The sequence below is a fragment of the Salarias fasciatus genome, chromosome 20 (genome assembly GCF_902148845.1).
Source record: "Salarias fasciatus chromosome 20, fSalaFa1.1, whole genome shotgun sequence".
In the NCBI taxonomy this organism is placed as follows: Eukaryota; Metazoa; Chordata; class Actinopteri; order Blenniiformes; family Blenniidae; genus Salarias; species Salarias fasciatus.
The window spans coordinates 4,456,967-4,481,484 of record NC_043764.1 but is presented as its reverse complement, the minus strand read 5'-3'; the positions used below and the strand labels follow the sequence as shown (position 1 = coordinate 4,481,484).

Sequence of the window (24,518 nt, the reverse complement as noted above, 5' to 3'; positions counted from 1 at the left end):
AGCGACAAATGAGAAGCGATCGTCTTCTTAACTCTATGGAAACATTATTTCAGCGCTTTGGGTTTTGAAACCGAAACATTTCCGTGTGAAACGGAGGTCATGTGCCGCTGGTAACCGAGAGAAAAGAAGCGAAGGACAGAAATCTGTCACATTTTTAGCACATCTTGATTTCTAAAACCCTCCTTTCACCAAAATATGAGGCGTTTTTACACATAACCCTTATTATTTCATTATAAAACAAATGAAATATGGTTACCATTCTGCCGAATTTGGGAACTGAAAGCCTCACTCGTAGCCTGCCAGCTATTTTTCAAACTTGCTGTCATACCGCGGCAGATCTCTGACATGCATGCATGCATGTGTGTGTTTGTGTGTGTATGTGTGTGAGTGTGTGTTGCCTCACACTTGCGCAGACCGAGATAGGCCGGTTCACGCCGTGTGATGACACCGCCTGGCTCCCATTGTTAATGTTGACACCCGTGTGTGAATCTGCATACTGTAAGCGCTCGCTGGGTGTGTGTGTGTGTGTGTGTGTGTGTGTGTGTGTGTGTGTGTGTGTGTGTGTGTGTGTGTGTGTGTGTGTGCGTGCCGCCGCTTGTGTGTTCACAGCTGTTGTGTCGCGGAGCCTCGGCGCTGCGGGTCAGGATGGGCTAAACGCTCCAAAGAGAGGAAATGAAGACAAATGAACAGAGATGAGCTAAACACTCCTCCAGTCGGCTTCGTATTACTTATCACGACGCCTCCCCTCTCTCCTCCTCCTCGCCACCCCCTCCTCTTCAAGAAAATAACACAAAGCCACACAGAAAGACTCCCGGCACGGTAATGAAAAGCGCAAAAGCGTGGCACTTTTTTTGTGCTACTTTCGCGTCACCGGCAATTAATTCCACAGTGGCGGCTGGCGGCGGCCGCGGTGCTATAATACCAACGCTGAAGCCAGCGGTGCGTGGCCGCCGCCGATAAATCTGGATCCACACCAGGCACTTTCTCCCCGCTCCATTCCTTACCTCTGCGCGCCCAGTGTGCACGTGCACGTGCGCGCGTCGTGGCAGCTTAAAGCCTTTGAGGCAACTCAGGGAAAAGGAAAAAAGAGAAAAGAAAAGTTCAGGTTGATAGATAGGCAGTCAGGGGCGCGCTTTGATTTTCTGAAAATAACACAATCATATGCTACATTCACCTTTCAGGGCCGTTAACGGAGCCGGGCTGTGATGAAAAAGTGAGCGGAGTGTGAGAAAGGGTGCGGCTGAGGGACGGCGGAGGGTGACCGGATTTAAAAATGAGCCGGACCGCCTTCTAATGGACTGCATTTACCTCTTCTCTTTACTGCGGGCTGGTCCAAAAGCAGCAGGCAAAGCAGCGAGGAGGCCGAGACGAGGTTACTTTTTCTAATAACCCAATCAGAAAGTCCCCCTGTTTGGATGGAAGGGGAGGAGAAATGGAAAATGAAGTTATTTTTGGCCGTATCGACTGACAGGCCGGAGCCATTGATCAGAAGATGGAGAGAGGGGGAGGAGGACGTGGTCTTTGTCTGGGAAGGAGAGCCACGAGAGGGGGGTACCTCTGGCTGCTGAGAAGGCCTTCGGGGTTCATTATGGATGGGTGCAAAACTAGGGCACCCACGGCTCAGCCGGCCCTTTTCATCAACTCCTCGGGACGAGACAGAAGCTCGGCGCTCGATATTTCCTGAAGGAGCTTTTCAGCTGGCGACATCAATTTCAATCTATATTCTTTAGTGGAAGATAATACCTTTTACCTCCCGGATCTCCCGTCCTCTCCTAAATGGAGCCATCACGACGGATCCCCCCGCTTATACTTCTATTTTTACCAGACGATGGCAAAAATACCAACTGGGAAAGGGCTCTTTGGCTCGCTTTCCAGCCTTCAACACTATTCCTCATGCGTTTTTGCTTTCAAAATTGGTTGTTTCTTCTCCTAACTATTCTGAATTCCTTCCAGTCACAATGGCGGCGAGGCTTTGGGCACCTCGTTGTGATTAGGCATAGCAATGAGGAGCATATGGAGGAGGCCGCCTCCCTTTTATCCAGTGCAGACCAGCTCAGCACTTGAGAGCTGCCGCTTCCTGGCTCGCCTTCCAAGCTCTCCCCAGGTTGTCTCTGAGTCTCATCCTGCTGCCATCTGCCACCGACTTGGGCTCCCTCCAGAAATTCTCGGTTAAAAAAAAAAAAAAAAAAGATGGAGCGCTCTCTCCTCTCGGTAGCGAAGCCAACATGGAGGCCCGGTCTCCTCTCCAGCGCTCCGCTTTAAAGGAAACTGCCGGTGGCTCCGCGCTCCCTCTGGCAGGAGTGGCTGCTAATGTTGAAAAACGCTCATATGGGAGTAAGTGGTGAGATGGTTAAATAATTAAAAAAAACTTGAAGTGGTCACATGTTCAAGTCCTAAATCTTCTAACTTGCACACAAGTCATTGGAGGTCATATTTCAACTGCAAAAAGAACGCTGCAAGAAAAACTCACCGCATCTTAAAAGTTTGGAAACTTGGAAAAAAAAAAAACAGAAAGCAAACCAAAGCTTAATTTCTTATTTATTACTACTGCAGGTGTTTAGATACTCGCTGTGTGAGCAGTATCTAAAATCCACCTTGAATGTGATTGCCAAGTGGCGTTTTTTTCTATAATGCATCAAGGCAGAGAAGGACTTTGGTTCCCGCTGCTCTTTCTTTCTGCGTTTCACTATTTGCAGGGTATTAAATGGGATCACCTGCAGATTGTTGACCAAAAACACAAAAGAAAGGAAAAAAAAAGAACTGTTTTGTACAAATTCTGAAATATTAAATCTGGGTGTTTTACAACCTGCGATCTGGCAGAGCAAGTCCTTGTAATAAATACTTTTTGACAAGGAAAATAGTTTCCTGACATCTTTACTTCGGCCCCGGACAGAAACTTGACTCTGTCCAGAATAAACACAAATCCCTTCGATCCTGGGATGCACCTTTATACACTGCTATGGATTTGTGCTTCAAGTGTGATTTCCTGAAGTTAGATTAAAATACCGACTTATTGATTAAAAGGTGCGGAGAGAACAGCGTGGCTGCGTCTGCTTCGCTCAGGCGCTCGGGTTCACGGGTCTGTGCGGAGCGAGGCGCCACAGACGCCCACGTGAAGCCGACTGTGGAAAAAGTCAGGACGCTTCAGAACAACAACAGATAAATCACACGCTGTACGGCTACGGCAGACCTGCCATGAAGTGTTTGCTGCGAGGAAGCACGGCCCGCTGGGTTCATCAGGCGGCCTGACATAATTATACAGCGTGAAGCCGAGTTCAGCCCTCTGCAGCGCGAAGCTCCGCTTAGGCGGCAAGTCGAACCCAACATCTGCGTCTGTAACCCGTCGAATAGTATTCGTCTTTTAAAAAAACATGCCAACTGAAATTGGATCCTCTGCGATGAGTCGCAATCTATTTCTTAATAAGATACAAAGCTCTGGCAGCGAGGGGGCATCAGCTGGCTCACGGCGAAGTCGTCAGCGCTTCACGGGTTCCTCCGGCAAACTGAAGCAGTTTGAAGGGCGAATGAAGCAGAGAGAATGGGCTTGAAGCCCCCGTGCTGCGGTGACAGTTCCAGGGAATCAGGCTCCACGCATCCAGAGAGGTGGAGTTCAGAGGGAACGAGGACGAAGCGAGAAGGTGAGCGTGATGACGTACACTTTACTTCCTGCACGCTCCGTCTGCCCGGCCATTGTGAGAACATGAATCATTCCTCATGCTCCCACACAAAACCTACGTGCAATTAGCAGGCATAAAAATACTGCTCTGCGAGAGTGTGCGAAACCAAAAAACAAGCCTGCGCGACAGGAGGAGTCCGCGGCGGGTCTCTGGGAGGCGGCGGCAAGCTCGGAGACGCGAACACATGAGGCCTCCTCTCCTCGTGACGCCGGCTTCGCTGAATAATTGAATTCGGGAGTGCGCTGGCAGCCATGCTGCTTTTCTTCATGTATATTGCAGCCGAGCAGTAATCTGTTCTTGGGGAGCGTCTCTGTCTGCCTGCTGCCGAGCCGCTGGAGGAGATGTGAGGTGACAGAATAGGGCTCTGTCACCAACGCCTCCATTATTGATAAGATTGGGTGGAGGGAAGCCGGGAGAACGAGCAGGAGAAAAAACAGGAAGCGTGTGAAGATAAAAAGTTTGCTGGTGCCAGCACGCAGCTTGTTTTCCTTTCCCCATGTGACTCATTAGGAAGAACGAGGCTGTGCAGCTGATGGGCCCACAGTCGCCTTTCCTGCAGAGCCGCGGAGTCGAACGAAGCTCTATTAGCACTAACAGGGGAGGGAGAGCGTTTAGCCTGTTATTGTTCCAGTTAACTTCAGTGAGGTTGATGATGTTTATGAAACCAGGTCAGTGAGTGGAGCTCGACTCCGGCTCCTGTCATACCGCTGAGAACAATCAGCGGTTAAAGATAAACTCTGAAAATTTTACATTTTTGTCACTTTTGTGCATCAGATGGCATTGATGAGTCAGTATGATTGTTGTTTTCAAGTCAGAAAGTTACCGTCCCTCAAAAAGGAGCCACTTCAGCTCGCCATGACAAAAAATCTGCATAAAATTCGGCCTATTTCAGGATATCCACGAGACAGTTTCGTGTCCCTCACAAGGCATTAACGCGACAGCTGAAGAGGCAGAGAAGCAGCCGATCAACAGGTTTACTTTTGCTGTTCTGACACGAAATCTGTTCTGCTGAACAGGACTGGTTTCCACCGCTCAGGACTGAAGCAACAGATTGAAAAACACACTACAGCATGTGAAAGTTCACCGCCAAGGTGAGGACTTCAGTATGCAGCTGCCGTTGTCATTGTTGTGTCTAATCTGTCGCCTGTTTTCCGTCCCTGCCCCGTTCTGCGACGGATCCAGACAGACAGCCGAGCCGTCATATAGCCGTCATGTATTTCTCTCCCATAACAGGCGTGATTAGGCAGCTGTTCCAGGCTGTCAAGAGCTGTCATATTCCAGGCCTGATTTATGAAGACGCAGCACCTGCTGTAGTCTGGGACCTAAAAGACGCCGCAAATACACACCAATCGGGCGGAAGCAGCCGTCCTTTGTGAGATTTAGCCACTGCCCATTCGAGCATGTCAGTCGTGATGAACGCAACGATATTCCATAACCGCTTTCTGTGCGACAATAAATGTGGTCAGGCTTGGGTTTGTTCCTTGGCCGAGTTTTAAGTGAAGCGTAACTAGCCATTAACCCTCATTGAAGCTGTTATTGATCTCATACTTGATGTAGGAGAGCAGTCTTCCTGGCTAAATCTACAGATTACCAATAAATCACAGTGTGCAGCGCCAGTAATGAACACCCTGCGTATCGCGGCTGATTGCTGCTTCTGCGGCACACACAGCTCTGGGCTCGGTTTCGAAACATATTTTTGAATGCTCTCTCAACAAGGTCTGAGTCTAATTGCTCTGGCAACCATTGGGTTCTCGTATGGCCAAACAAAGTGAACAAAACAGAGAATTGCTCGAGGGTTCGAAATAACTCCTCACACCCAAGTAGGTGTGAAAAATGCATTTGCTCTATGGCTCGAACGGCCAAAAATGAGATGAAATAATGTTGCAGTGGTGCCAGTGCATGCAGAGTTAATGGAAGGAGGAAAATGGAGAGAGATGGATGCTGATCATCTGTGAGAAAAGCGAGCTGATGTCAAGTTTTTTTTTTTTTCTCTCCAGCAATTTCTACTCTAATGTTAGAGACGTTTTTCTTTCCCCGTGTGGAATGACAGAAACTATAATTGACATGATGAAACTCAACATATTAACCATTGACAGATCAGTTTACTGTTAGAAAGTCAAAGATAGTCTAAACCAATGGTGTCAAACTCCTGGCTCGTGGACTAAAACCGGCTCAAATGAAAGTCTTTTCAGGCCCATGCTGTGATCTTATGACAGTTAAAAAAAAACTCTTCAGAGTGAACTATGCGGTCTCCTTCGGTTAAAACACTTTGACACCCTTGGTTTAAACCAAGACATCCTCCAGACCCAGATGCTGAATTCCCTCAGTTCAGGACTGAGAATAGAAACGTGTTTAGTTTAGTTCTGAACAGGTCTTCCTCATTGGTGTCAGTGGGCAGAATGTAACCTGGACCAATGTCTTGAACACTAACTTTATTTCACTGACGCTCAGTAAGTGAGGAAAAAACATAATTTTACTGCAAATATAACTTAAAACATACACAAATGTCATGAAACGCGTGCAATGCTTTCTTTTTTAGTCCCTCTTTCCACAAATCCATAGGAAAATAGTAAAATTATGTGCATGGTTTGATTTAATGAACTTTTTATCAGTAATTCCAAGATTTTCTGGCAGTATTTTCCTTTTCCTGAGCCTCCTGTGGAGGCCTGCCTCTGCTTTATGAGGCGATGCTTCTGTCCGCAGCACTGGCAGCAGCTTTTTTTTTTTTAAACTTTAGCCAGTTGTTCAATCAGTTGTCGAGCAGAAAGTTAGATGGAAATGAGGGAAATGTTTTGATTAAAAAGTTGCCTTCATCTTCATTACTATAATTGGGAGACAGACAGCACTGGAAACTAATATCATTTTGAACACACACTTTGAAAACCTGAACCACAGTGCAGAGACCGTCTCGTCTGTTTAATGGAGGTAACATTTTATTATGCTGAGGATGAATGCTGCTGGCTGGAGGAGACATGACTGTGAAGGTAATCTGAAATCACTTATTCAAACGTCGAGCATCGAAAATAACTTCAGGTTAGGCACTCGTCATATCGGCATCAATCTCGATTTAGTTAAATCGATATTTCATTTGAACGATAATTGCCGCTGATAAGGGCGAAATGCAGGTAATGTGACTAATTCCCATCATTCATCTGTCGTCTTGTCTGTGTAGACTGAGGGTCGCTCAGGCAGGAGCAGGTTAATTCCAGGCAGATCCCTCATTGCTAAGAATATAACTCTGATAACAACATTAACTAACTCTGAAACCAAAGTGTTCACACACAGCTGCGATGAAAGCGTGTGTTTGATTTGAGTGGCGGCAGGAAGGGGGTTCAAACTAAGGTTCAGGAAGACAGTTTCTAATTCATCCTCCTTACATCCCAGTTTTTCCAGTTCAGTTCAGAGCCGCTTCTCTCCTAGCAGCTTTTAATCCCAGGAGACTGTTTTATCTGCTATCAAGACATTACAGCATCCGGGCTGATGTGTTGACTTAACAATAGCTGACGTTCTGATGTATCACCCAAGCTTAATTGTGGTGTCATTTTTCATCACGAGAACAAATTTGTGTCATTTTGAATCTCAACAGCACCTTTAATTATTCAAGCCCGATTTCTTTCTGCAGGTGTAAATCTGCCTGCGTTACTACCGGGTAGCTGGAATTGAAAAAAAAAAAAAAAAAAGAAAGAAAGAAGTCTGACGAGACGCTTTTAAATACATATTTGTTTGTGCTCACTGCTGCGTTTGCATGGTGTGTTTATTTACACTTGGTACCGGGGGGACATCATTAAAATTAAAAAAAGTAACCGGAGCCAGGGGAGTCTGGAAATAGCATTGACAAAATCTCAGAGCAGGAACTGCAGTGGCGGTAACTGAGGTGACTGAGCGGCAAAGCCAGCAGGGGAAATATGAGGATCTGCAGGATGTTTGATTGGTTTGAAACATGCAGATCTCCTCAAACAGCCCGAGCTGCCTTACATTCAGACTTTGACCTATTGATTTCACACTGAGAAACTAATCAGCGCAATAAACACGACTGACTCTGCTGCACGTCAAACCAGCACGAGTCTGTTTCTTTTCATACTTGTGTTTATAAGACGTAAGCTGAAATATTTCATTTCCCTCCATCAATTATGCCAAAGAAATTCTTTTCTTTTTCTTCTTTTGTCCGACTCGTTGCATGTGTGGAAAAGTGGGAGGGATGCAACTTGAACTTATTTTCCATCTGCCTCAGAGCATATTGGCTTTAACCTCTCCTCACCTCCATTTCTTCATCTCATACTGTATTTCTCCCCCCGAATCGTTCCTCCCCCATAATTCTCCATCTAGAACTATATCTCTCATTTTCTGCAGAGGTACGGACTCAAGCGGGCTCGGAGCTGCACGGTTTGGTAAATAAGTCGGTGCAGCGCGCGCTCGGGTCAGGGCCCGGGCGCTCGGCCGCGCAGCCGTGTGTGTTGCATTCAGCGAGCAGGAGCAGAAGGAAATTGATTGCTCCCTTTGTGCTGCAGAAGGAGAAAGCACTGTACTGTACCAGCCCCTCAAACACACACACACACACACACACACACACACGCAAAGGCTCGCCAATACTCACGCTCTCCCCCACCTCAGGAAAAAAAAAAAAAAAACCCTCTCCTCTCCGTCTTCAAGCAGAGGGAGCTGCAGAGAACAGAGTGAACGGATAGCTCTTTACGGGTTTTTTTGTCTTCAATTTGTTCAGTATGCTGTTGCCCTGATAACAACAACAACAGCGCGCTTGAAAAAGCAAGACAAGAGAAAAGTTGTTTTCTTCAGCAAATCCCTCTAAAGAGCCTCTGTTCCTTCCTTCTTTTACCCCTTTTTTCTTTCCGTTCGGCTGGTTTAGAGAAGCGTTCCTCACATTGAGCCGGTGTGAGGTGGGCTGTTTCTTTGTGAGCAGATGTTTGCGTTACCTCACGCTGGGTGTTGTATGATTGCAGCCAGATCAATAAATGACCGCATTGGTCCCCCGAGGGCCGCTAACCAGAGATCAATAGAAGCCGTGTAGAAGTGATTTTAACCCCGTCAGATACTTTACCAGGTGTAGCTTCCAGCTGTTGCTCTCTCCCTCTCTCTCTCTCTCTCTCTTCCATTTTCTTTTCTCTCGTGACGTCCTCGATCACTTTGCTGTAAATGATCGCTGGACCGATCTATCACTGTTCCGCCGTCCAGTGCGGGCCTCATGTAGCCTCAGTGTTCGCCTTCGTAACAGGATTACGGTCTTTAAATTACATTTTCACTCCAAAACATCGAACAGAGAGGAGCAATGACAACAAACTGAAAGGAAAAAAAAATTAAAGAGGGATTGATTAAGAAGGCAATGCATGAACTGAGGCTGCACGTGTGTGTGTGTGTGTGTGCGTGTGTGTACATTTGCAAACCACCTGTGTGCAGGGCTCAGAGTTTCCGCCGCCAGCCCGGCGAGCGGAGCCGCTCGGGCGCCGGTTGCATCACCGGCTGTTGCCATGGCAACCGGTCCCCTCACAGCGAAGGTCCTCCGGCGCAGCTCGGCTGATAGAGAGGCTGAAGCCCTCTCACGGAGCGGAGGAGAGCGAGATGGAGAGCGGCGAGGACTGTTAAAAGCCGGCCCAGCCGAGGAGCACATCTGTATTACTTAGCGTCAGCTGAAAAGAAAGGGTCCCTTTATTAGGGAGTAAGTGGAAGATGTCCCCCAGGAGTGCTGGAGCGTAATGAATTTAGACTCATCCCACATTAATGCGCCGTCGCAAACCCCCGACGCCGCCGCTCGGCCGTATCTCCCTCCATCACCTCCCCTCTCCCGACTTCCTGACAGTCAGGAGGTCATTAGTCGACGCCGAAGCCGCCGTGCGCACATTTAATCGCATCACGCTGCGATTGGCTTCACCTGAGCGCCTTGCTCGACACGTTCGCCGTTTGTGCATCGCTGCCCCGGCCGGCCCCCCTAACAAATTTTCGGCCCGCCGTTCTTGTCACCCATGTAAAGTTCAGGGCTGTTAATTATTCATGCGGCCCCCCCTCCCCCCCCCCTCCTCCTCCCTCGCCCATCTTCTCCCTCTCAATCCATCCCAGCCACAACAAAGTACGATGCTGTAAAATGATTCAGCCGTCTGTCTCTCCCTCCTGCTGCGAACGGCGTTCCCTCCTGAAAGTGGCTGTTTTGACTTTGCCGGGCCCGTTCTGTCAAGCCTTGTTGGGCCTGAACGCGCCGCCGCCGCCGCCGCCGCCGCCGCCGCCGCGGTCCGTTCCACTGCTTTTTCACTTCGTTTGAGGTAAATGCAACAAGGCAGCAAAACAATGAAACTGATAGAGCGTTTCACCAGGAACATGGGCTGTGGGGACATTTTTTCTCACAGAGCAGAAAGATTCGGAGAGTAATGGGAACTTTCTGGTTTTGGGGGGCGCATTTATTGAATCTGTGTCTCTCAGAATCTCGATAAGCAAGCAACACAGCGTGCTGCACGGATAATTTATTGCCTGATGAAAAATGCAGCTTTTACTCACCGTTCCCGGGATGAAAATGCTATATTTGAAACTGAAATTATGTTTAAAGCACAGGGCCACGATGCGCAGTGTTGTGAAAGAGGTAAGAATAAAGCGCGTCTGCATGCATTCATAACGCTCCCTGGCGGCGCCGGCTGCAGAATCGGTGGGAAATTGCCACCAGAGAACACTTTCTTTCAGGCCATGAGCGTTTTTCCAGCGCGGCTTTAATCACAGCGGCGCTCGGCTCTGCCTTTCACAGCCAGCCGACGCGCGGAGGGCGTTTTAAGGCTCTGACACCGTGTCGTAATCAACGGATGAATTGTCCACACGCCAGACGACGAGTTACCTGGCCGATGCTCCGGGACTTGACAAGTGCAAACTTCATCCCGATGTATAAATATCTGAGAGAGGCTTTTAACACAGCAGGACCCCGGAGAGACTACCTGACACACTCTCACACACTCGCATGGACTGATGAGCATGCACACCAGCATACTCACATGCGCACACACACACACACACACACACACAGTCACTGCACTTGAAACAGTGTTTGCACAAAGAATGTCCGAGCTTGCATTTCTACTGGAAATGTCATCAGTTTGAGTGGATCTGCTCAGTTTAGCGTGGAAGAGCGCGGCTGCAGCGCCGCTTTGAAGCTGCTCACGGCCCTCCAGGTCTGTTCACGCTGCCAGACAGACAGAACCCGGTTAGGGCACCGGCAAGGCGCGAAAATCTCTCTGTTGTGTTTCATCAGTTTTACAAAAGCAAGAAAACCAAACACATGAATAATTCTAATCTTTTTTTCTTTTTTTTCCTGAAATGCTCCGCAGCCGTTCCATAAACCACTTGATATTAAGAATAAAAAAAGAATAGACATAGCAATACAAGAAGTGCTTCTTTTCATAATGCTCCCATCTTCTCAGCCCAGCTGGAAGCTTCTGTCTTGGCTCGCCGCTCCATCAAGGCTGACTCTGTTGCCGCTTCTGTGCATTGAAAAATTGACACTTATTTTCACCACCCATGTGAAAGAAAACAATCTCTGAAGGTCGGACCTGCGGCGTCCCTGTGGAACGGTGGAGTTGTTCTCGATATGAGCTCCATTATCTGGAAGCATCTACACAGAGCTGTCACGTCGCAGCGGCACACGAGGGCAGAGCTTCTGTTTGTATGCAGCACCGCGGGAGGATGAGTTAACCGATGGCGTAATTTCTGCTTCAGAACATGGAGCAGATCTGAGATTCCCATTATACAAAAACTAACTAGGCCTTAAAGTCAGACTGTAATAATAATGTGTTGGGAAAAATAGATGTTGTGTATTGGGTGGTGCAATAAATAAAAATGCAAGGGGCACAAATGCTCTTGGACGCAAGCCATCAAATAAAGGCTTCCCCGAGGAGCAGAGCTGTGGAAACCATTACAGGTCATATATCGCCCTAAATGAAAAAAAAAAAACATTGGCTGTGAACTTTTATTGCGATACATAACATGGACTCAGTTTATGATGAACACACTGCTGAAAGCGCCGACATCTGCCCGAAACACCTTTGTGAAGGTTGTTTTACTTCAGACTTTGTATTCAGGAGGTGTGGACTCGACCACAACAGACAGTCCTCTAATAACGACTGAGGGGGGAATGCAGTAAATGCTGCAGTTTCCTGCAGCAGTCCCAAATTTAAAGTTCCCTTATACGATCACAGGCTATTCTGCGGCTCTTTTAGTCATTGTAACTGCAATCTGAAGCGTTGATGGTTTTATTTGTGTTTCTGTTTTGACTGTATTGTAATTTACAGTGCATCTATTCTATATTCTATCAGTAAAATTATTATTGTTGGGATTATTTTTATGAAAATGTGCGCTGCTAACGGCACATTATCAGTTTTGAGGCTAAAATCGAGACAGTAAATCCTCCCTGCTCGGTGGATCAGGATTCCTACTGGGGTGAACCCTGTCATAATAAACACTGAACAATCCAACACTCGGAATCATTTGAAAAGCGCTTGTGTTGTGACATCTGCTCATCCGTCGACGGTCTGTCCGCTGACTAAGTTTTGCTGGTGTTGTACTTTAGCTTTCAGTCCTGGTGGATAACCCTCACATCCACAGCCGGGTTTGCCCCCCCCCCCTCTCTCTTTTTCCTGAAGACATTGGAAGTGTCAAACGTGTGCGTTCTCCGGGGCCTTCCAGAAGATTCTTCCCAGCTCAGAATTCCCTCTCCAGCAGTCTGCTGTTTGTTGGCTCCGTCCAGGAGCAGCACTTGATACCGTGGCTCTGACGGAGCCCTCAGCTCCGGTGTCAGCCTTTTGTCAGTCAGATAAGCTGCAGGCTGCTGTGAGATTTCGTTCTAGGAAAAACATCTGGTTCCCCTCCATCACCGACGGCTCCGTTCCCTGCCCATCCCTACAGTCTGTAATTTTAGTGGGATGCTGTTCTGAAAATATTGTTTTTGTTTGCTCTTTTTTTATTTTCCGAATCACGGTTGTGAAACACTCAGACGTCAGAGAGATTTTTCCGGGTGACCCAGAGCTTCACTCTTCACTCTCTTGTGCTGTTTTTTTGCTGTCATGCTATCAGACACCCCTCTCCCCTCTCTTGTACACATCTGACACAGTTCGATTGAATTTCACCTCTTGTCACTCGGCTCGCATGGCTTCGCCTGGGAGCTGCAAGCCAAGAACACACACACACACACACACACACACACACACACACACACACACACACACACCACACACACAACATGTTGACGCCAGAGCAGTGGGCCAGTCATGACAGGGCTTTCATGCCAGCACCCACTCTCACTCACATGTGTGTTTGTGTGCGTGTGTGTGTGTGTGTGTGTGTGTCTGTCTGTGACACCTAATGCCTACACCTCTCAGGCACACACAGTCAGGAATACAGATGCCTTCACGGGTATCTTTGCAAACATACACACACACACACACACACATGCACGCTCAGTACTTTCTCCCCTGGTACAAAAGAGAGTGAGCTCAGGTAGCTGTCAGGCGCTCCCCCACAGGGAACAGTGGGCAAGTCAAAAACAGCCTCCTCGCCTGTCACTCTGCGCACACACACTCACACACACACACACACACACACACACACACACACACACACACACACACACACACACACACATGCACACAAGTCTTTGTGTAGAGCACAGACAACTGGTCCAGCATCTGTCCACGGCATCTCATTCTGTCTCTCGCCTCACACCAAAGCACATTGTGTGTGTGTGTGTGAGTGTGTAGGTGTGTGTGAGTGTGTGAGAAACTATCAGAGCGTCTGTGGGTCCAGTAACGCCGCGGCCACCTGCCAGTCGGTCGAAGCGGACACGCCGCCTTCCGCTCCGTCCGGGCCTGGAAGCCGGCGATAAGGAATGGTTGTGTGTGGTTTTGCACATATGTGTGAGTTTGTGACACATATATCCTCTGCAGCGACACCGACTCCAAACTGAGCGGACTTGGACGTCGACTTGCTTTCATGCATTGATTTCCAATTGGACCGGCTACCTGTGAGAGCTTTCCACGTCTTTTAACACGCGGCGGCGAGGCGAGGACGTCACGCCAGCTGGCTGCCCAGCAGCCCCTCTGAGTGGGCACGGAGCCACGGCAGCTGGAACTGCCACAGCGCGGGTCAATTACTCTCTAAGCTGATGTTGTGTACAAGCAACAACACAACCACATGCACATGCTCCCCGTCGGCCTCCGCTCGGCCGCCGCGGACAAACCCTACGTTTTGCTGCTTCACGCTGGATCAAAGCCGACGAATCGGTGGGAGGTTTTGGGATCAAAGTCTTAAGAGTTGTTGTTGCCGGACTCGCCAAGCCTTGAAGTGTTTGTGTAACCTCAGTTTGTCTCCGTCTTGCTGTCCCTATGTGCTTCTTTTTTCTTTTTCCAACCTGCGTAGTGGATCAGTGGTGTTTGAAAGACCGTGGCCTCTCCAGAGGGTGAACAGGCAGTCCGGGAGACCGCCTGTATCAGCCCGCTGCCTGCAGATTGATTTTAATGTTGCTGCCGGCTGAAATTTTAACACTGGAGCTTTTTCAGAATTGGCAAGAAGGGCTCAGCTCACGCAGCAGCACTCTGCTTGCTCTGCATGGATGGACAGATTCTCCCTGAATGAATGGAGAGCATCTGTTTGCTTTACGCCAGGATCACATTTAATCCCCGATGCCTTTGTGCTCCTGAACTGTGCCGAGTTCCCCACCAAGACCCCAGCGACTGGCATAGATTGAGACGAACCTGTTCAGGCATGCCTGCGGAGTGCGAAAACATCAACTTTTACCCACAAGTAGATCATGAAAACTTTCCCAAAGAGGAGCGAGAGGAAAAGTTTGCTCATGCATAATCAGCTCTAGAATAATTGCGGCACCAAGACCACATCCATTAAAGTGTTTAACTGAATATGCATTAGGCGGCGTTGTTCAGCTCAGACGCTCTCACATCAGTTCTGACTCGCTGGTCTCTCTGTCTCTGTCTCGCAGGCTGCAGAGGGATGCTGTGCGGCTTCGGCGCCGTGTGTGAGCGCGACCCGTCCGACCCGGCCAAGGCTGAGTGTGTCTGCAAGCGAGTGGAATGCCCGTCGTTGGTGGCGCCTGTCTGCGGCTCCGACTCCTCCACCTACTCCAACGAGTGCGAGCTGGAGAGAGCCCAGTGCAACGCGCAGCGGCGCATCAAGGTGCTTCGCAAAGGACCCTGCTGTAAGTACCTGTAACCGCACGGACCCAGGAAACAGCTCACTCCGCGAGGAGAGTGAAAAATACCTTTTGCAATCACCTGGTTGTGATTTTTTTTCTGAGATGATTTCATGTGTGTGTTTTTTTTTTTAAAATTCCACTGAAATCTGTGGGCTGGTCAGCCTTTCTATGTCTCATCTGACTATGAAGCATAATTGGGATAAAAGTAAGTGGATTAGAAGTTTGACATCCGGATTCTCCTCCTTCCAAAGAACACATCGCAGATTTAATATTTGAAGACGAAAGTTGAATGAGTCTATTTGTCCGCTGCACTGACCTCGACACAATCCTTGAACTTCTAAATTAGACTGATCAGGTTGTCTGAACGCTTTGGGCTTTTTCCGAATTTTAAAATTTTCTTTGAGTGTATCACTATCAGAGTTTTAACATTTTGAGAGATGAAAGTGAGGCCTTTGATCCGTGTTTCATTACCTCTCTGTGCTTCATACTGCAGACGCCTCTGAAGGGTCACAACTCATCTTTTCCTACATGGAGTGAAAAGTAGCGCTCATGTAGGATCAGTCGCTGCTGCATTGTTTTGGACAGATTTTACAAAGCGTAGGCTTTGAAACGCATAACAAGTCTAATACTGAAAAGTGGGCCTCTGAAAAACACTTGTAGCTTATTTTATGTACTTTACACCCACAAATTTGAATACATTTCTCAAATAATACAGTGAGGGAATGTTTGGCTGCTCTGAATCTGCTTGATCATCAGGTTTACATTACGGCCGGTTCACTCTGTCACAGACCTCTGCTACCCGCTGGCATCTGTCCCCTGAACACTAGACACTGAACACTCAACACTAGAACTTAAAAATCCACTTTTGACAAAAAACAGAATAGAAAAGTACAGTGAGGTCCATGTTTCATAGAATGTAACAGTGGAGGATAAAAATGCTGCTGACAATAAAAGGACGACACAACGGTGTCAACACTCGATGAATCGCTGTAGAACTAACACATGAACTGTCTGTGAAACGTAGAGACATCAGAACACGTCCACCACATCCAATTTTCTTTTTATAAATATTTCTGATTGTTAGTCGATGCAAGTAGTTTGAATTGAACTCTGATGTTGAGAAAGATTATTTTTGATTCTCATTGCATCCAAATACTAATTATTAACAAGACAGTGAGACGTTCCAACAATATGTGATTGTTTTAAAAGTAATTACACATAAATCTGAATTAAAGTAGAGTATTAGGGGTCTTCAGGTTAAGGACGAAGATGCTGTCTGGTTCAAATCCCACTGCTGGTATACTTAGGTCCATTTACGACATGGTTTGTCAAGTGTGGTTTACATGGAGAACGAGCTGCAAAACACTGCTTTTTCAGTGGCTCCAAGCACCGTTGTTATATAAAGAAACACCCAAAACAAAGGTTTTTCATTTTCACTTGAAAATGCTGTGCCCCAGTTTCCCCGAAATACAAGTCGGAACAAACACATTTTCTCCTTCAAATGGACAAACTCAGCTTCCGTCGACTGCAGTGTTTAGAGGCTGAACTCCTCAGATTCAAACCTGAAACCCTGTTGTGAGTCGTCAGCGCTGACCGCTGAATCATCTCCGATCCACAGAAAATGAGTCCAAATTAAACCACATTTGTTAAGTGGAAGTGATTAAGTTGGTGAAGCATGCTGGGACGGCTCCGTGTTTCATTTAGCCGTTCTTTTAAATGACAGAACCTGGACGTAGCAGGAAGCCAAGCCGCAACATGAAACAGGCACAAGGCCTCAGGTCCCCGAGTGACACTTAATAGCTTGTTATTGTCAAGTAAATGGATTTCTAAAACACGCTGTCCTAATACAGCAGGCTTTGCCTTCCTGTCTTTATCCCACAATAATAAAACACATCCCCATTATGCCCGGCCCTTTGTCCTTTCCAATATGGCTGCACTCCTGGCGCTTAAGCGCCACCTGCACCCTCGCAAACAAAAACAATGTGCCACTTACGGCACCCATTGGTCACCGTCCAGCGTGCGCTTTATCCCCCGGCCTTCAGTGGGTGCCTGCGCTCCTGCTGCACCTCTCATCGCTTCTCTCCAGCAAAGCCCATCAGAATCCGAGGCTCTGAGGAGTGGACTCCTGCCAAAGCCGCAACACTGCAGCGGCCGCAATAATAACCGTGGCGTTTTGTCAGCGCCGCGCCGGCCTGCCAGTGTGGGCCCGCCGCTAATTCCAGGGGTCTGATTACAGTGCAGGCTTGAACCTGGCACTAATAACAAGCTTTGTGACTGCCCGCAACGGGCAGAGGGGAAATAAAGAGATAGAAAGGACAGGAAGAGGACAGGAGGAACACAGGGTGCTGCCGAAAAGAGAGAGGAGGAGAGGGAGCACTGTGGAGACAGGACGAGGCCGTGAATGGTTTAGAGGGCTGCAAGTGAGTGAAAGGATGAACAGATTACAGCATGAGATTAAATGAAGGCTGAAAAGTGGCTTTTGAAGGGTTAACACCCTCAGAAGCAGCATAATTACCACTGACAACAACAGCAGCCACTCGCAAGAAGAAAAATTACTGTTAGAAAAATAATAACGGTGATGATACTAATGATAGTATTGCTGCTAATAATGAGACGCTCACCAGCAGATCACACTCAGCCTCTTATCCCCTCACGTCTGTGACAAGGGAGGCTGTTTTTAGGGAGTTCAAGCAGTTTTTTTTGTCAACATTTTTCTAGAAGCGCTACCTCTTCTTCAGAGAGCAGTTATACACAAACACACACTTTCCAGTGTAACTTAGAGACAGGTGTAAAGTGCCTTATAATCATTTGTACGTGTCTTTACATGAAGAAGATGTAGCGCAACAAACAAAAAAGCTCAACTTAATGGAGAAAACCGTAGGAAGATATGTTAGATAACAGGCTGCCGCGAGTCTCGTCTTTAAGCTTTGGTTAATCCTCACAAAGCTGCCACCGAGACAAAAATGATTTTGGAAAGTGGAAAGCTAAATTGGTGAAACACTTACTTGTCATTTCTTCAGCGAAACTGCCAGAAACATTAACCTGCATGGCTTTTTGTTGGCGGTCCTTCTATCCATCTCCTGGAGTCATTTTAATACATACATTTTTTAAAGTGGACCTCAGACGAATGTCTCTTAAAAGCCATGTTACTGTTTCACAGACATGTTGGTAATCAGCTACAAGTTTATAAATCTAATGTAGCATGTCAACTACCTACAATCATTTAAGCTAGTATCACGGTATGCTACATTGGTTCTCTGGTACCTAATGAAGTGGAAAATAGGTACAACTATACGTTCCAATTTTCTTAACTCGTGTGTTCCACCTGCCATCAGTGGGGATTGCAAACTCAAGAGTTTAGTTCTGCCGAAAAACTGAGTTGTTGCATCCAGTTATCATAATAGGTTGATAAACTCAAAGTCAAAGTCTCCCTTGCAAGCGCGTTTGGCGGCGCCTATCTCCGTTTCGTAACCCCAGGCCACACAGCTACTGTGAGTAGTGAAAGCTACAGTGGGGGGGTCAGACCTCTGGTAGCTCTGTGTGTTCGACCCCCGACCCCGTTGTATATATGCCAAGCACCTGGCTAGGAGGCAGTAGGGACCATTTTAAGGTCTTTGGTATGACCCGGCCAGGATGTGAGGCGGATGCTCTACCACTAGGCCACCACTCCGGTTGATAAACTATGGTTCCGTTTACACGATGACGTTTCAAGTGAAAACGCATTGAGAAACCAATGTCCGTTTATGGCAGAAATGCTGATTTCGATCGATAAATGCTGAACGATTTCAGGTTTTTCATATAGGGCTACTCCAGTCGGTAAGTCTGTTCCGTTTTCTACTGCTTGCAGCACTTGGAGCACCGTTGTTGTGTAAACAGACGCTCAAAACACAAAGAAAGTTTCCCGTTTTCAATTAAAATCATTGTTGCATCATGTTGCGGGCCGAATATTGTGTCGCCTCTGAGAGGCCAGTCTGAATGTGTGTTTAGCTGTGGAGTGGCATTATCGTCTTATAGAACAGAATTTTCTATCCAGAGCAGGGAGGGTTTCAGTGAATAAACAATATTTTGCAGGTTTGAGTAAACCTTGAGTATCATTTATTCATCTTGAGGCAAGTACAGCAAATATGGTCTTAAAAAAAATAACATACTTCAAGTTTTCAACAACAGTGCAGAGTGTGAAGTTTTGTTACAGATATACCCAATTAGGTTGCATTTAATCCACAATACTGTGATTTTAGACAAGCAGAAAACACTGACGTGCTTCAAAAGCATCAAAACAGAACTGAGATCAAAACTTCTACTCCGATTGTCCAAAGTCAGAGACAACTGGAAAACATAAAGACTAACAAACTGAGGGGAAACTGCACAACACATCGTCTTATCACACATTGCACAAAAGTAGCTTTCTTAAAGTTTACCATGTTAAAGTTTAATGATGCAAAATAGAGAATTTGTTCAACTTCTCATCTCGAAGCACTTTAGTCACAAAACCAAACAGCACACCACCAGTCTCGCACTTCTGGGGTTGGAGCTTGTTAGATTTAGCCAGTGCCATACTGGAAGCAGCTTGAAATCAAAGGCAACAGAGTAATTGTTGTCACAATTATTGAGGTGAGTTATTTTAGCTCATATTTGAGCTCTCAATGCAGCCAGCCAGCCTCGGATATCAAAACCTGAAGTTTCATCCTTCAGTCAGATCGTTAAATCCACACAAGGTTGCTTTTCCCTCTCTGGATTGCATTGTTCCCTTTAAAGGGTTTGAAATATGGGTTCATCACCCGACAAAAATGTTCGCTCAAGTTTGAGTGGAAGGAGAAAAAAAACTAGTTGGCATTTCATGTGTGGAAAGACGAGTTAAACTAATGAAGCTGTATCCATTCCTCTGATAAACCTGCGATTGGTGGATCTGAGACCTTCAGTTTATGAGATCAGGCAACAAGCGAACATTTCCATTCCTCTCTTTGAGTTTCCATCCATACGGTTCCCCCATCATTTCATTTTTTTCTCCATTTTTTTGTGGCTAACTCAATGCAGGCGACCACGGTCAAGTGTGTTCCAACCACGTAGCTAGCTGTCGTCTGCTAGCTTTATTTACCCTTGCTTTCATCGCGGCAGGATTGTGGAGCGCTCCCACACACCTCTATAGACAGTTTTCAGAAGGGCAGCCAACCGGAGAATGAAATGAAGGAGTTCTTACGGCGGGATGAAGGCTTCGGTCACGTTGTAAGCCGCGCTTCAACATTCAGCGCCGCTCACTTTTCTGTTTATGTATTGCTGATTTCAAGGTTATTTGGAGTGCTGCGCAGTAGGTGTAGTGAGCGGGGTATGGCATGCAGGTATGCTGGCAAGGTGTGTGTGTGTGTGTGTGTGTGTGTGTGTGTGTGTGTGTGTGTGTGTGTGTGTGGGTGAAAACAAGAGGGAGGGCACGAGGAGGTCAGTGAGAGGCAGGTGACAGCTTCTCATTCTCCATCTGCCTCCAATAAATCCGGCCGGCAGGCGGGGTCCGGACAGGTCGCTCAGGCCCAGATGATGGAGTTGTCAGGGCTGATGGAGGAAGAGAGCGGCGAGGACAGGGGGAGGGGGGCGAGCGGCAGGAGCGAGCCAGCTGAGGGAGCGGGAGAGCTTTTAACTTTTAAGAATAGCGTGGGCGGCTTGGATTGGCGCTTTGTGCAAAGCTTCGTTTGACTCATTCGATTTGAATGGCGGGTTTTCATTGGGGTAAGTGAATTGGCTCCCGTTCTGAGCAGCCGTCATGTCCAATTCAAATCAACTGCGAAGTCTTATCTGGCGCTCAGGAGGACAGCCACAAAGGGAAGTTTTCCCGCTCACAGATTATCCTCCTTTTTAAAGCAGCTGCGGTTATGTGGAGCATTTTGTTTGCACCGAGGACAAGTGTGACTCTGTGGGGGAATGTTTTCATAAACAGATGGGAGCGTCAACCAGCAGGTCTCTGACATTTGTAGGCTGCCGACGCCTCTACATTTCCCAATATGAGCTCTTACTCACTTAACCCCTTCTGCGCTTGAAGCTCTGCCACGGAGGATCTCATGGAAAACGCGGCCATTTATCAGAGGTTGACGGTTCAGCGCAGAGGCCGCCTGCTGCTACCATGAGTCAGATCGAAGCAAAGACTTTCTCTTCACTGCTGCTGCATCAGATTTAGTCCAGTCGCTGTCGAGAATCTTTAAAGAGGGTCAGACAACACGAGTGTCACTGGCCTGTTCCGAGAGGAGTATTTTCTGCTCTCTAATTCAGTTTGATCAGGACTTCACGTCTCTCTGGTCTGGTGATGGAGACAATCACACGTATATCTTATCACAGGTGTTTATCTATAGTTTGGGATTTTTTTGTCTTGAAGGAAGGAAATTCAGTTGTTTTGTGATCAAATTATCCTGTCATTATGGCATCGGTGGAAAAACTTGTCCTCGGAGCAGCAAAAACTCAGACAGGCAAAAAGATTTTAGCGAGTTGGACATGAACTGAATTGTGACGACTGGAGGACTGTGATGATGGCGTCTCCTGAACTGCAGCGTTTTCAGTGGCTCCAAACACCATGGCTGAATAAACAGACCCCAAAATGCATCAAAAGCTTTGTGTTTAATTTAATACCAGTTGGTATATGGTGTTGATGAATCTGTGTCCAGTTATTAAAAAACAGATCATCATCTGCAACATTAACTGTATACAACAGGAAAACAGATGCAAACAAAGACAAACAAGGGATGACTGGGGCTAACTCAGTTATTTGATTAGTTGATTTAAGTTGTATTTCAGGAGAAGAAACATCCTGAAATTGTTTTAATTTATCTGATTCCAGCTTCATAACTGTGACTGTACTGAAGGAATGTTCATCTGCAAAGACATTGTTTCATGTTTTGTGACTCTTTTAAGATAAAGAATCATCAGAAATAAATTGGCAAAGTTATCAATAATTACAAAAATCCAGACAAACGATAATGTAGATAGTTCCAGCCCTCATTTTGTTTTGATGTTCAGCAATCATTTACTGCTAAACAATCTCTTTCCTGATCTCATAATTGGATTTTCTCAGCACCTCGGCTCTCATTACAGAACCTCGCTCATCAAGTGAATTATTGACTGCTGGGAATTCCCCCGTTTTCTTAACTGTGCTCATCTCACTCCGACCAACTTCGTTTCCAGCTGCAATCAGGGATCTTTACTCACACCTTGGGTGTACTTCCAGTTTTACCGCCATCCGAAGTGCCTTGTTTATAACCCCGGCTCCTGACAGACGCCCGGATCCTCCCAGACTTCTGGCTGCGCAGCTCAGAACCGCGATCATTACAACATTCGGGTTCCAAGGCAGTGGTGCGAGTCTCCTCCGGAGAGCGGGACACGACGACGGCCTCGATGGCCTCACGTATCATCAGAATTAAAAGAGGAAAGCGCGTTCAAATTGTCCCAGCAGGAGCCGGATTGCAATACAAGTTGTGAAGGAGGAGAGAGTAGGACGGTGAAGAGAAGAGTGAGAGAGACGCAGCTTCTGGTTCAGAGACGAGACGTTCTGGACGACTGTATGGACCCGTTGGCGTCCGTGTGTGTGTGCGTGTGTGTGTGTGCGTGTGTGTGTGTGTGTGTGTGTGTGTGTGTGTGTGAACGCTCAGGACCGCGCACTGTGTTGGCTCTCCTAATATTGAAGTTGGAGCCGAGCGGTAAATACACTCCCCGTCCCCCAGAGAGAGCGGCGGCGGCGCTGCAGAACTCATCTTGTGTGGCCACTCTAGTGGAACCGGGGGCTTTTCCTTCTTCTCCCACTTTTTTCACTTTCTTTCTTTGAAGGCGAGCAACAAGTAAAGCGAGAAAAAGAAGCGCCGCGCGCCGGCTTGCGCTCGTGAGCCGACTGAGGTTCAAGAGTGATCAGTGGAGATTGATTTTGTGTGTGTTGTGCGCGCGTGCATGTGTGCGTTCTGGAGAGTTGGCTATCGGCGCGGCCGTCCCTCCGCTCGGCCTCCACTCTGGCAGCGCTCTCTGCTCGCTCCTCTCTCTCTCTCTCTCTCTCTGAGCTTTAGAGAGGGCTTTATCTCTGCCGCACTGACGCACTCCTGTGTCCTGGCAGTGAAAGGAGAAAGGCATCAGCACTCCACACCTGCTGCTCTGTCTGCTCTTACACTCTGCAGACTATCAGGATGTGGACCTCTCCTTCTCCCACAGAAGGTCTGCGGCGTGAACTCGGAGGACGACATGCTCGGAGCTGGTTCCTGTGTTGGCTGTATGAAGAGCGTCGACCTGTCTTGTACGCAGCCTCATGCGTCCATTGATATTCCTCACACACAGCTGTGTGCGGTAGCAAGGGTTTGTTGTCATGTTTGTGGAACTAAAAATCCACTAGCAACAACTAACAGCCAATAAAAATGCGCCAGGAAATGACTTGACAGTCGAAGTAACAGGAGCGCCGCGCAAAAACAATAATTTGCAGATTCCCAAGGATGGCGCATGATGGATCGCCTCCGCGACCTCCGCCTGCTTCCATAACAAAACATTTCTTCCCCGCACATAAATCCTGCCAGAACAGCTGATCGATCCTTGGTTTGCTTCATTTATTCATCTCCCGAAGGCGCCGGTGGCGAACACAGATGACGTGCAGGATAACATACGGGATAATGTTGTTATTGTGGAGCGATGAAGTGCGCGGAGTGTTTGTCATGTCTGATTCAGCGGAGAGCAACATCATGCATTAAAACTAACAAGTAAATGAAATCCACGTCTCACAGCGCAGCAGGTAACACACTCGTGAGGTTGCTAGGATCACACAGGCTGCAGGATGTTTAGACAATCCAGCGCTGGTCTTTTCACGCATCTGTTTCCAGACGTTGAACGTAACTGCAGTACATAGGAAAAGACGCGTCATACATTGTGGTGAGATATTTTCAGTGGCTCATTGTTTCCCACATGGTGTGGTTGCATTGTATTCCTCTATGTGAAGATATATGACTTATTGTTGGATTCATTCGATAAAAGTTAGATCTGAGGAAGAGGAAGCCTGGGTTCAGTGTGGGCGCTCACACCTCATGGAGAACAGGGACTTTCTCCAAACGATTAGATGGACTCAAAGGTTCAAAGGTCATCAGTCAACAGTTACAGGACCCGTGACCTTAACCTCGTCTCTTTATGTGCTCACAGCATCTGAATTAGTTGTAAAGTTTTGAATTATGTTAGTGGCTATACTAAACTTGAACACTTATTGACCCCCCTACACGATCATGTCCAAATAAATCCAGACTCGTCATAGAAATGTTAAAAACCAAACCATCCCCTGCAACGCTACAGCTGACAGCTTTTCCTCTAAAGTGTTTTCACCTCCACTGATTTGTACATGATTTGTTAACCCTCACCGTTTTGTGTTTTGTGTTCAGCTGCTTTGTTGTTTGCAGAGCGTCTCGTTTTAAGTGTGCTTTTGGCACCTGGTGTAATGGTTCCACCCACTCGCTCAAAGGTTGGACCATGTTGACAATTGTTGCACAGAACACCGTCGCTCACTGACGCGTTTGATGAACATGAAAATCATTCAATCCCCTGCCGCACTCTTTGGAGTTAGAAGATCCCTGAGAGATGATGGGCAGAGCTCTCCCAAGCCATCGTCAGAATCCTCATTAGGGGAGCATGTTTAGGAGGAGCAGCGTCCTTCTCTTCAG

General features: G+C 47.3%; 1 protein-coding gene across 5 annotated transcripts in view; it reads left to right on the top strand.

Moving 5' to 3' along the window:
- agrn (agrin) overlaps positions 1 to 24,518 on the top strand; it is a 303,236-nt gene that overhangs the window by 156,168 nt on the left and 122,550 nt on the right. For all 5 annotated transcript variants that reach the window (XM_030119408.1, XM_030119411.1, XM_030119410.1 and 2 more), the window contains one exon: positions 14,653 to 14,868. In XM_030119408.1, the coding sequence (XP_029975268.1) occupies positions 14,653 to 14,868 (216 nt within the window). The remainder of the gene's footprint in view (positions 1 to 14,652; positions 14,869 to 24,518) is intronic.